Genomic DNA, 12,496 nt, shown 5'->3' with positions numbered 1-12,496 from the left:
TGCTTACCTCACAGTGACATGGGAAGTTTCTTTTTCCCTGCTGCTGCGGGGAATAGATGAATGACTTCATTTCCTGGACAACTACATACAAAATATGAGCAAATACTAACTTCTTGTTGTAGGCTATTCCATCTTATGACTGGACATACTTCATTTTAAAGATGCAGAAAATGCAACATGGAGGTTTTAAACGCCTTGAATATACTCAAAGTTGTAGACTACACTGTGGAGGTACTTTTGGTGGGGCTTAGGCATCACAACAGTTAACAGGGCCATTCCAAATAGGACATACGGACAGCTGGCTTCAAGAAATGCTGCTGTAAAAATTGCATTACATAATATGAAAACAGGAGGCAAATAACGTCCCTGTAAGTTCCAGATCCTGAAAAGACCTGGAGGACTGGTTCAGGCTCAGGGATACGTAGGTTAACAGCTGGCTGCCTACTCTCTCAGTGTGCAGCACTATGTGATGTAGTTGTGCACAGTGTCTCCTCAAGTCCCCTCAGTAAGTTAAAAAAAAGGGGGGGGGGGGGGCGGGACATAGAAGAAAGTAAGGGAGAACTGAGTTTTCCAGCAACACTGAGTACGGTGAAACATTTTTAGATATATTTTTATTCACTTTGTGGTATGGTTCAAGATATTTTGCTTTAGAGCCCAAACCAACATTGCTGCAGATTTTAAGATGAGAGTCCCTCTTTTTGGTTGCTCTCTGTCTCAGTATTTAAAATGCACTGGGAGGTTGTTCTTGTATTACATTTTTCACTTCAGCTAATACATCTGCATCACTACATATCAAGAATGAGAGCAAAAAACCTCTGACGGTTGCCAGGCAGCACACATTTCAGGCACTGAACAGATTTCCTTAACGCAAGTCTACCAGTATGACTCAGGTCTCTGAGATGCTGCTGGGCCAGAAGAGTTCTGAGGAGGTAAGAGTATCAGAGGGCAAGACAACACTGACCACACAGCTGTAGAAGTGCAGACAGAGTTAGAAAGCTGCAAAACTGACACTTTTTTGTGACATGAAGAATCAACTCCCCATTCCCACTGCTCATCAACCCCCCTTTTGAAAGAATAGTGGGAGTCATAACTTCTGAGCTGATGAAGCTGTGCTCCAGAAAGCAGTAAAGAAGATAGCAGGAACTGTTGTTTTAATCTTTTTTAGGTTTAATTCCTCTAACCTTCATCTATCAAATATTATTATTATTTTTGTTTGGAATCCATTTGTAGTGTGAGCCCACATTTCTTCTCTCAGCTCCATGCTGCATGTGGCTGGATTCCCCCTGTGGATTTTGACTGTACATCATAAACATCAGTAACAGATTGTGACGTGTGAACATGGATAACATCAATCAACAAAATAAAGTCTGAAACACTTCTTATTATGCATGAGAGTAAAAAGCAAAATGATGGAAATGCATACCATGGTTTAAGCTGTCAACATTTTCCCACCAGAAAAAAAAAAAAGGCATAATAAAAATAATTAGAGAAAGAACAAAATGATGAGCAGAGATTCCTACAACAACACACTATAAGCACAATGCCAAGTTACAACCACAGCACTTGGAGGGCCAAGCAATGACAAGCACACATGATCATGGCCTCCATTAAATAAATAAATACTGGGAAAGAAAGAAGAAAAGAAAAATGATACAAAACACTAAAAAAGCAATACTATTTGTGAAGATATTCTTGGAGGAAAAATTAAAAAATAAAAATAAAAAATAGAGAAGCTGCCATAGCCATGAGATTTAAAAAAAAAAAATGTCTATGTTTGCCAGCCACATTGCATAACTGAACAGAATGCAGTCACCTGTCTGCTTCCGTTTAACACAGGAGAGATGAGTTGGTCTAGTATATTTGATAGCAGGTTTTAAAATGATTTTCCTGGAGGGAGAGTGGGCCTGAACTTCAGTTTTTTTAGCAAGTTCAGCTTTCTTATACACTGCTATGGACAAGAAAACACAAAAACACACAATCAGGAAAAAAAAAACAGCAAAGTTTCATACGACACTACATCAAGTGGCAGGCCCACTGCTCCACAATTGCAACTCGAAGCATTGCTTCTACTGGGGCGGACAATTCCTACGTCAGGAGAGAGGGAGCATTTGTGCATTAACCTCAGGTATGCCACCCAGTGACCCGTGGGGGTGCCTAGAGTAAAACAGGAATGGTGGAGCAGTGAGCCTTGCACATGGCTTTTCATATAATTGTACAATGTCTCATTAGAAAGCACCACACTTAATACTGTTAGGGTGCGTCTACAACAGAGTAACCTGACAGTACTGCACAACAGTACAAAAATATATAAATATATTGTAATAGGGAGTGTTAAATGAACCTTTTTTCCTTCTCACTTCATCTCTGGAGAGTGTGCTAGGTTCCTTTTTAGCTATTTTCCTTTCAGGAGTAGAAATCCTGCCTCGCCCAGTTTTAAAAGGTTTTTCTTTTTTATGCTTATCAAGAGATGGTCTTCGCAATTCTCTGTCTGCCTTCTCCTCTTTAGGAACAGTCTCTAACTGTTCAGTCATGATGCTCCTATCATCATCTGTAGGATCAGAGCAAATTGTAATAAACAAAAGATTAGTAACAAATGTTAACAATACTGCAGCGGATGCAGCGTAAAAATAGTTGAAGACCGAGCAGACGGATTAATAAAAGAAAAAAAAAAAAAAAGCAGGCTATTTAATATTTTTTGAAACATGCTGAGATTAATGTTACAATTATAGTAACTTTGCTTTTTGATCATTAGGATTTGGAACCAAAAATATTTAACACACAAAACAAAAAGGATAATGCACACCTTGAGTATCTGCCCAGAGACTGTCTGTGTCCATGACGGAGTCATCGATTGTTGTTTCATCTTTGTAATCGTCACACGTCTCTGTTTTGTAGTCGGTGAGCAAGATTTCTTCTCTCTCGGGTGAAGCAGGAGCTTCTGGGGAGCCCTCCTTGGGCTCAGCCTGAATGTCAGCCACTTCCTCAACCTCCAGCTCCTCTTCAGCCTGGGAGTCCACAATTTCGATGTCTTCCTGCTGGGTAGCAGCGAAGCGTACACTGTGAGACGCAGATTCGCCCTCATCAACGGTTGTCTGCACCACTGTGATGAAGTCATCCTCTACTGTCACCACGGATTCAATAATGCCTTTCAGTTCAGGTAGTGCTTCTGGGCAAACCTTGGCTAGCATTTCTTCACTGGTAGGTTTTCCAAGGTCCATTTCTTGGGGCATTTCTGGTATAAGATGCTGTTTATCCTCTTCTTTTTCTTCTTGTCCACCTTCTACCTCTTCTTCCTCATGTTCTTCCCTTCTTGAGGCCCCAGCTGTCACTTCGGATGGCAGCAGTGTCTGGATTTCTGTAGGTTTCACAGCTGTATCAGGAATCTCTTCAGTTTCCTCTGTAGGCTGTGGTATGCTCTCCATCTGAATCTCAGCAGGCTCTTCTTGGGGAGGCCTAGTTTTTGGAAGGAGGAGCTCCAGAGAAGGCTCCTTTGCTGGCAACTGTGCAGGCACCTCTTCCCCAGACGCAGTAGGTTTTGGAGGTTCTCCTTTGATATCCTCTTGTTTCAAGGGTTCTCCGTTCAAACCTTCCTGGGCTTGATCGTGCTCTCCACTAGATTCATAAGATTCCTCTTTATCAACTGCCTCCTGATGTACAAGATCGGGCTTAGCTACTTTTTCCTTAATTTCTGTTTCAGACAGTTTGGTGCTGTCCTTCACGTAACTAGGCTCGGTCTTGGAAAGTACATCTGCATCCTTTGCTTCTCTGGACAGGATGGTCTGATCTTTCTGTTGAGTTTCTTTGGGTTCAGGCCCTGCTCTTTTAACAGGGGCTTTGTCCTTCCCTGAAGGGAAAGAACCTTCACTGATCCTACTTTCTAACTGACTCTGATATTCTTGGTCAGCTCTCCTTGCAGCCACTTCCAAATCATGCTTTATAGCATTGTAATCTGGTTTTACTGGAGCTTCTATCTCAGCCATTTCAGGAACAACACTAAGAGCCTTCTCCTCCATCAAGAAAGAAACAGCATCTTTTTCTGTTGTTACCTCTGTAGACAATATTCTGTCATACGTTGTATCAGCAGGTGCATGAACTTTGTCAGCCACACTTTCTTCTTTCATTTCTAAGATTGCCTCAGGTCTTGTCCTCTCTGACTCTGCAGCTTTAATGGGATAGACCTCTTTAGAGTTACCTTGATCTTCACTTTTTTCTAGCACAGTATCCAGCTTCTCTTTCTTCTCCTGCTCAAAATCCCTCCCCAGAACAGACTCACCAGCGGCATGCTGAGCTAAATCTTTTTCACTGAGGAATTCTTCTTTTGATTTTTCAGCTGCTGCCAGCTTCACTTCTATTAAGGACAGGTCAGGAGCTAGGCTACGTCTCAATTTTTCATCCGTGCCTTCGTAAAAGGGACAGGTTTCGCTTGTTAAGTTCTCACTGTCCTGAACTGGAGAAGGGAGTGGGACTGTGTACTTATTGAAAACACAGTAGCCCAAGTCTTCTAGCTGGCTTTCAGCTTTTAGAGTTACATGGTTTTCATCTGTCACAGGTGGCAGGGCTGTGCTGCTGTCTTCCAAAACAGTGTCAGAAGGAACTGACTTCTTTTGCACCACCTCGGCATCTGCACTCACAGATGCTAATCTAGATCTTGTCCCTGCTAGGTCTAACATTTCAGGCAGGTCAGGAGCCAAGACAGCCCCGTTTTTGTAATAATCTTTGGCTGGGAAAGGCGATTCAACTGAAGTCTCAGGCTGGACTTTTTCTTCTGCCATTGCTTTTTCTTCTTCAATGTGCTCATCTTCCTCCCTACTATCAATGGGGAAGCAAGGGGCCTTCTCCAGTGCTGGTGTGGTTGCTGGCAAGTAGTCATCACCTTCATCCATACTCCCACTAGTGTTAGTTAGAATATCCGAAGCCAGGGGAGAAAGATCATGTGCGCGGCCAAAGCTAAATCCTAGAGCTATAGAATCCAGGCAGGACATGGGCAGGTTAATAGACATACTTCTCTGTTCAATTGCAGATCTCCCCCCAAGTCCCAAGCTCCTGCTCAGAGTTAAGTCATCTTTATTTTTACTGTGGAGCTCTCGTTTGTCCCCATAGACCTTGGGGTCAATAGTGAACATTCTTTCTGTTGGGGAACTTGGTTCTTCAGATTTGTCTGGTGTATAGCTCTGAGCCAGGGTACTGTACCCTATTTCATGAGCAGGCATACCCTGCTGCTGGCCCAATTCTGTCTGTAATTCTTCCTCCTCTTCCTCTTTGTCTTCAGGTATTAGATGGTCTGTCTGATAAGGCTCATACGCACTCTCTTTAGTGTCACTTAGCTCATAGTAATCACTGCCTTGTTTCAGAGCGTCTGCTTTGAAGGCTTCCTCTTTTAGTGCAGAGGTTTCAAAATACTTTGACATTCCTGATCGATCCACTTCTGCTTTCGTTTCATGAGTAGCCAGAACAGTTGTCTTATCATCCTTGGTATCTTTTTTGACATCTTTCTCTTGAGAAGGTTCTAGAGAAGGAGTCTTATCTGTGGTTAAACTTTGTGCCTCAGGGGTCTTCTCCATTGTTCGGGATAACTGTGTGGTATCAGGGTGCTCTGTTGTTTTTTCAGGGGTCAGTTCAGGGCTTAACTTGCCTGGGGATACCTCTGTGCTTGGCTGCACATCTTTCTTCATGTCTACTGTTGCTGGAAGCCCACTTTGGTCCATTTCTTTTTCTGCTTTGAAAAGATCAGATGACATTTTAGCTTCAGCATCCTTTTGAAAGATTGCTTTGTCTTGGGAAAGGGTCTTAACTTCAGGTTTTGTGGTAAATTTACCATCATCTAATATTCGAGCCTCCCCTTTATCATAGAAGTCATACCTTTCTTCCTCATCACTCTCCTCCTTAGTCATGTCCTTTTCCTCCCCCCATGGAGGGATTTTCTGGGCGCTTGGTGTTTTCAGGCCATCTACAGCTACTTCTTCATGCAGAGCTAGGGTCATGTCTCTGTGGATCTGTTCATCTTTAGCGAGATCTTTGGCAAACAGTTGGTCAGTGGGTTCCTGTTTTGTTTTGTAACTGTCTTTGAGAGGAAGCTCCTGGGGGACAGCAGGAGATGGGCCTGAAGGTAGTTCACTTTTGGCTGCCTTGGGTTCTGACAGCACCAGAGAACTTCCCTCATGGCTGATGGCAAGATCTTGGACATCTTTAAGGTCATCTTTAAATGTCATAGACATAATTTGGTTGGATGATGAGGGCACATCTGCAGTCCTTTCTTCTGTCTTGCTCCCTTTAGGCAGTTCAGATGGCAAGTCCTTTTGTTCTTGAAAACCAGGAAGCTTGGAGGCAGGTTCTGCAAAACTGGCTTCCCCTTTCTTCTGTGAATCAGTTTCCGAGATCTGTTCTGTTGGATGTGAAGGCGTTTTTTCTTTGTCTTTGCTCGGTGAATCCTTTTTATCCTCTGTTTTTGCTGGCTGTGGAACTAAGGCATCATGTTTAGGTTGCTCAGTCTTACTGTCTTTTCCAGATTCCTGTCGCTTTGTGTCTAATGGTTCTGTTGTGAACGGGCATGTGCCCTCCTGGACACGGAATTCCATCTTCGTGGCTGCAAGTAAATCTGAAGTAGTTTGTTTGGGTTTTATAACACAATTATTTAAAGCATGTACAGGCAGGCAGTCATGTGGCGTACACAACATCTTGGTATGAATGATGGAAAGGAGAGGGAGAAAGATGCAAACATGCAGCGAGGCTTTCCACATAGAAATCTGCTCTAAGGCATTAAATCCTAGTTTCCTTTCAATGTATGATGTCGTACAGTGAAAATGTGAGTTGTACACATCTAAATATGTGACCACTGAAATGAGATGATTTCATGTGACTTCATCTTCACGGTTTGTATACAAAAATAAAACCAGAAATAATCCTTACTTCATTGGTATGTTCCACTGGACTATGAAGCTTATGCTAGATTTGCTTTAGTAAAATCTGTAATGAACCTGGCATGTATAAATCATCAGCAGAGCCATTAATAGTTACAGATCTCAAAGGCCTCATCTTCAAAACAGCCAGCCATCTTCAACTGTAGTTAAAGAATACTGGGCATGTTTCAATGACTGCAGCACAGACCCCAGTTAAGTTAATTTAAAACTAAAAGTGCTTTACTTACAACCTGCCACTATATTTGTATGGAGTAATACCTAGTTAAGTTTTTTTATCCATGCTTTGTTAATCATTAATAGCATGTTCTTTTTAATATCCTATGGAAAACAATGGTTCCTATCACATATGAAAAACACAAAGAGGTACTACAGAATGTGGTAGAACTTTCTGCAGTAATCTGAAAAAAGAAAAGAAAAAAAGAAAAAAGATTTTTTTCCCCTAAAACTTGTCACAATAAGCATTAGGCCAAATCTGAATATCCTCATATCTGATTTAAAAACCATGAAGCCATCTTCTGACTCAGATGAATATGAAGTTTTAAGAATAATTAATATCAAAATATTTGTCGATCTTTAAATATTTGCATATGTTCACATATAGTAAAAAAGCTACTGCTGTTCTACACTCCGTGGTTACCAAAAAAAAACAACAGAATTCTACAACTATAGTAATTTTCATCTTTTATGCTTTCAAATTTGTTGACTTGCAGACCCTACTAAGTATAGAAATGAGGCCATTAGCTGATTTTATCCTTGTTTCACAGAAATGAATGAGCTACATACTGCTTTTTCTTACCTATTCTATCTATAATGCCTCCTAATATAGCACCAATGAACAAGACCAATGGCATCAAAATATATTCTGATTGCCAAGGGAATTTGATCTTCTTTAGCTGGGCCAGCCCAAAAACCGGCCTCCCAGACATGGCGCTTCTTAGTCAGGTACTTCACTACTCCATACAATGCGTCCTTATACCTTGTTGCAAAAGGCTATCTTGAAGCCTACTTCTCATGTGCTGAAAAACAACTGCTCAGAGTAAACGTTTTGCCCTAGGAACCAGATCAGAATTTCATGCACCCAATCCTGAACTTCATACAAAAGGCAAATATCTCCGTGGAAGTGATGGGTTTTTGCCTGAGCAGGGCACTCCAGCCAAGTTAAACATCTGTAATAAGGCAAGGCACACAAAAAAAATCAGTTTGTTCTGGCAATGATCAAGGAGAAAAGGGGTGGATTGCAATGAATGGCGAGGATATGACATAAGAAGCAATAGCTTTAGGGAAGCTAAACCAGAATGCTGAAGCACAAACACAAAAAAATACTGCACGCTGCAAATGAAAACATTTCTACAGTTTAAGCCTCTTTATGTCATAGTCAAAGTCAATAAATCTACTTTTTGAAAGAAAAGCAGATGAATCTCTGCACCAAAAAAAAATATACACAGATTAGCAATGTGACTGGCAAACACATCTGAGATGGGGGGAAAAAGGCTTGCGCAGAGGCATCAGCTTAGCTGCAAAGCATTTGTATCATGGCAAAGTAAAAAAAAAAAAAAAAATAGGAATCAGCTGCAGTGGTGGGAAACCATGTTGTCATACAGCACCTATGCAATCATAATATCTGCTACACACTCTTCAAGCATAATAACAAGAGCAGTCATACTGATAAATGGGAAGAACAGGAAATGAAGCAGCCTCGGAAAGCATTGGAGAAAGCTGGAGGATTCACTGGCAGCAAACGCATGCAACCCTAGGGAGGACACACCTTCCTCAGCCAAGGAAGGGGATGTGTCTTTCAGAGGCGTTTCCGCCACAACTGTTACGCTCGCCCTGCTGGATGCCACACTTGGCACTTTGTCTTCGTGACACACTTTGGCCTCCAAACCAGATTCCGGCTGACCCTCACCGAGGCCCTTGGCCTGGTCTGAAGGCTCAACAGGCCCATGCTCTTTCCCCACTTGCTTCCCAGGAAGAGCAGCAGGTTTCGCTTCCACAGCCATCGGACTCTCTACCGGTTCTTCTTCTTGGGGATGGAAAAAGGAGGTGACATCAACACCAACAGTAAACACCAAGCACAAAGCTCAACAGGACTGGTTTTACATAACACTTTCAGCTCTGAACAATTTAGATTCATGTGTCAAAGGTTTGCTAGAATCCAGCCCATTTTAATCACAATGGAACTGAATTTTCCCAAGGGAAAAAAAAAAAAGAAAAAATACAAAAAAGCCCTGTCCCCCAGCAAAGCATATTTATGCTCTAAGATGAGAGCTGAAAGTGTTTTATAGGTATACCTCTTCCAAAAATGGCTGAGTCAAATATTCATTGCAAATGGAGATGATATTGAATGATGGATGGCTCTGACAACACCAATGCATCAATGCGCACAGAAAGTATGCTGATTTTTTTCTGATAGATGTGCTGTTTAATCCAGGACAAGACATTCAGCTGAGGTGGGGGAAGGTATGAGTCATTAATTTCTTTCCATTGACCTTGGTGATAATGACTGCTAAATGCCAGCAAGTCTGTCCTGGATTTTGCAAGATATTCAGCAGCTTGATCAGCCTTAATAAGCCCTGAACATAGCTGGTAACTAACGGTTTCACAAGAATTCAGCCTTACACTGAATGGGTTTATAAACCGTTTCTCCCTTAGGCTGCATGAGGTCTGAACTCTATGTGCAAATCACAGGTTTAACACAAGGACTCTTCATTTGCTTTTCTGTCTGCCTCATTAGCCCCCAGGCTCCTCATCACCAATTAAATTAGAGGAATCAGTGAGTGCAATATAACTATTTGTTCATCTGAATTTCTGAAACACATTACTCGGCCGACAGGCTGTTAGGATCAGTATACTAGTGCCAATAGTGGTCTTTATTCTACTCTTGCCATGGCAGAAAGTCTCCTTTCTGGCCTGAAGTCTTGTCATTGCTATTCGGACCGACTATTACCCTGCTCCGTTGGTGTCCCCTCTGACTGGAACATAGTATTAAGCGTGAAACCTTTGATTCAGCAAAATACTTAAGCAGCTGACCACCAGCCAATCTGAAGTCAACCTGATAACCTCTCTGGGTTTTTAAGTATGTCCCATGTTTAAGGATTTTGCCGAATCAGACTGAGAATGAAGCGGTTTTGAATCTGGAAGTGGCTGCTCAAACTAGCCAATCAACCACCCACTTCAGTTATGGCCTTCAGAAAGTGATTAACGGAACACAAAAACTACCTGAGGCTAAGAAAATACCACTATGTTAGGTACAATATTGTTAATAACATGTAAACATGTAATTAGGGCTAGATGCTCTATCTTAAATGCACAGAAGCCAAAAGATCCAGAATCGAACTGAACCAATGCCTGAGTGTCACAGGGATATTTTCGCAAAGGCAGGCTGTAAAAGCAGCCTAGCACAACAGCGGGTATTCAGCTACAAGAGGCCCCTACTCAACTAACTTGCTTTACTTCTCTTTTTCCAGTTTTATGTAGTTGTTTGCATTCCCTTCAGTTAAAATTAAACAAATAAAGCGTCTCATTTTATCTCATTTTTATGGCAGTTACTTCACTCAGTGCCATGTGATTATAACTGATTACTCACCAAAGCAGAAATAATTCCCTTCCAATATTTTTATTAGCTGAAAGCTCTGCATACCTAGCTTGAAATGTCTAAAGGTTAGGCATCCAGTGCAAAGAATTGTCTAGGTTTTCTCTAGGGTGGTGGAAGAAAAAGCCTCCAGAGGGCAAATCATCTTAGTTATGTTAGATACCCATTTTGGCAAGTTATTACACAGAGCTCTGAAATGGTTAAAATCAGGAGAGATTAATCCCATCCTGAATACCAATGCAAAGAGAACATTGTGATTCTCTCAGTATTATTACAGCTCATCAGGTAAATGTTTTGAGAATATAGACACTAAAAAGAAAAGAACATTGCAAAAGAAGGTGCATGAAGTAAGTGGACTTCATTGCAGTTGTTGTAAAAGCCCTGGCAATAGCTGCAGGTGAAAATGTTTTCTAGAATGGATAAGCACACATCTACTGAGGCAGACAACTAAGCACGCATAAACACTGCTATGGATATTAAAAGTTTGCCTGAGCTCAGACTCTGGAGAAAAGACACCAACTCCAAGCTGCAAATTGGAACCTCAGCACATCCTTGGGGAAAGCATCATTATATGACTGCACTGCCCTTGTGGTTTTCTCTAAGCAAACGCTGCTGGCTGCTGTCAGCTAACTGCCTAGGCAGACTGCTGATCAGAGCTGGACATCCTTCTCACGTTCCCCTGCACCTGCTCCTAGCTCTGCCTCACCTTGGATTAAGTATTCAGTATTCCAATGATATTTTTCTCCTGAAAACATATTCACCTCATTTCTACTAATTGAATCATATCCTGTTTTTCCATGTTATGGCAGTAAGCTATCAGTGCCTTAACGAAGGAATCCTACAGAGACTTTGGGCAGCAAACCTGTGTACAGGCAGCAAGTGAGGGGGGTTTTTTAATGCCTACCTTTTCACTGATAAACCTGTTTATTTCTTTTTTTCCAATTTCACTAGACATGGAGGCGTATGACTGAAATTGATGCTGTTCCTGAGCTACACAGTGCAGGAAAGTTGTAATTACAGATATAGGCACCCAGCTATAGCAAGGCCTCTCCTGCCATTTTCTGTCTCCCCCAGCTTCAGGCAGCCATCCTGACATGAACAATCTGCAATTATTAGCATTGATCTCATTCTGGTGCTGCTGCAGTGCTGGGCTACGTTATCCTGTTAACTCTGGACAACTCTAGTTTTCTTGAAATGCCCCACTGAGCTCTTTGAGTCACATACCTCTACCTTCCTGAGGCATAAATCCCTGCAGAATTCAGTACTGTTTTTAACTTAACCTCCTGTGTCCCAGGATTGAGTTAATCAAATGCTGTGTGATGAAACATGATCCATTTTGCTTGGGTAAGGAGTTAGAATTCCTGCTAGTCACTGAAATAGATTCTCCCTTGATCCCTCAAAAAACATTTGACTTTTACGTAACCCCCACAGCTAAAATAATACTGATGTGCTCAGGCCATAGAAAGAGGGGGTACAGAAACACAGTGACAGTGAACTTCTTAAAACGTCTGCCTTGTTTTCAGTCAGTGGACAGAGTTTTACTGGGAGCAGCCACAAAATAAGCAGAGATCAAACATGACCCTGCACTGTCTTAAGTCACCAGTGTGTACTGGGGAGAATACTGTTTTCCTTTGCCCAGTGGAGAGTTTAAGATCTTCCACTGCTAACTCTGGTACAGACATGAGGTTTTTCCCATCGTGTTACCAACTCAGCTGTCTTACCTCCAGTAACAACCTTTTGGCCTATTCTGCACACTGTTCCTGGCAGTGTTCTCTGACACAGAACAAATGAGCGTATGCTTCCTTTAACGAGTGCTCTTTTTGCATCTGCTCTAAGCCAGGCCAGTAGCCTGAGAGCCCTGGTTTGAGCAGGGACGGTGGTTCCAGGGAGCCCAAAGCTGCATTCATGGCTCATGCTGCAGCTCTGCTTTGAGATGGAGAGCCTCTGGAGGGGCATCATTTCCGTGTAGGGAGAACACACATTTTCC

General features: G+C 42.0%; 1 protein-coding gene across 25 annotated transcripts in view; it reads right to left on the bottom strand.

The window, feature by feature from the left end:
- MAP2 (microtubule associated protein 2) overlaps positions 1-12,496 on the bottom strand; it is a 195,364-nt gene that overhangs the window by 29,141 nt on the left and 153,727 nt on the right. For 8 of the 25 annotated variants that reach the window (XM_035331562.1, XM_035331548.1, XM_035331556.1 and 5 more), the window contains 4 exons: positions 8,683-8,940; positions 2,804-6,595; positions 2,342-2,548; positions 1,814-1,948 (listed from right to left, as the gene is read on the bottom strand). The exons of 4 other annotated variants lie outside the window; for them this stretch is intronic. In XM_035331562.1, coding sequence (XP_035187453.1) covers positions 1,814-1,948; positions 2,342-2,548; positions 2,804-6,595; positions 8,683-8,940 — 4,392 coding nt within the window. The remainder of the gene's footprint in view (positions 1-1,813; positions 1,949-2,341; positions 2,549-2,803; positions 6,596-8,682; positions 8,941-12,496) is intronic. 13 more of the 25 variants (XM_035331560.1, XM_035331569.1, XM_035331570.1 and 10 more) reach the window with 8 other exon arrangements.

The sequence above is a fragment of the Oxyura jamaicensis genome, chromosome 7, assembly GCF_011077185.1.
Source record: "Oxyura jamaicensis isolate SHBP4307 breed ruddy duck chromosome 7, BPBGC_Ojam_1.0, whole genome shotgun sequence".
In the NCBI taxonomy this organism is placed as follows: domain Eukaryota; kingdom Metazoa; phylum Chordata; class Aves; order Anseriformes; family Anatidae; genus Oxyura; species Oxyura jamaicensis.
This window is presented reverse-complemented; position numbering and strand designations above follow the sequence as displayed.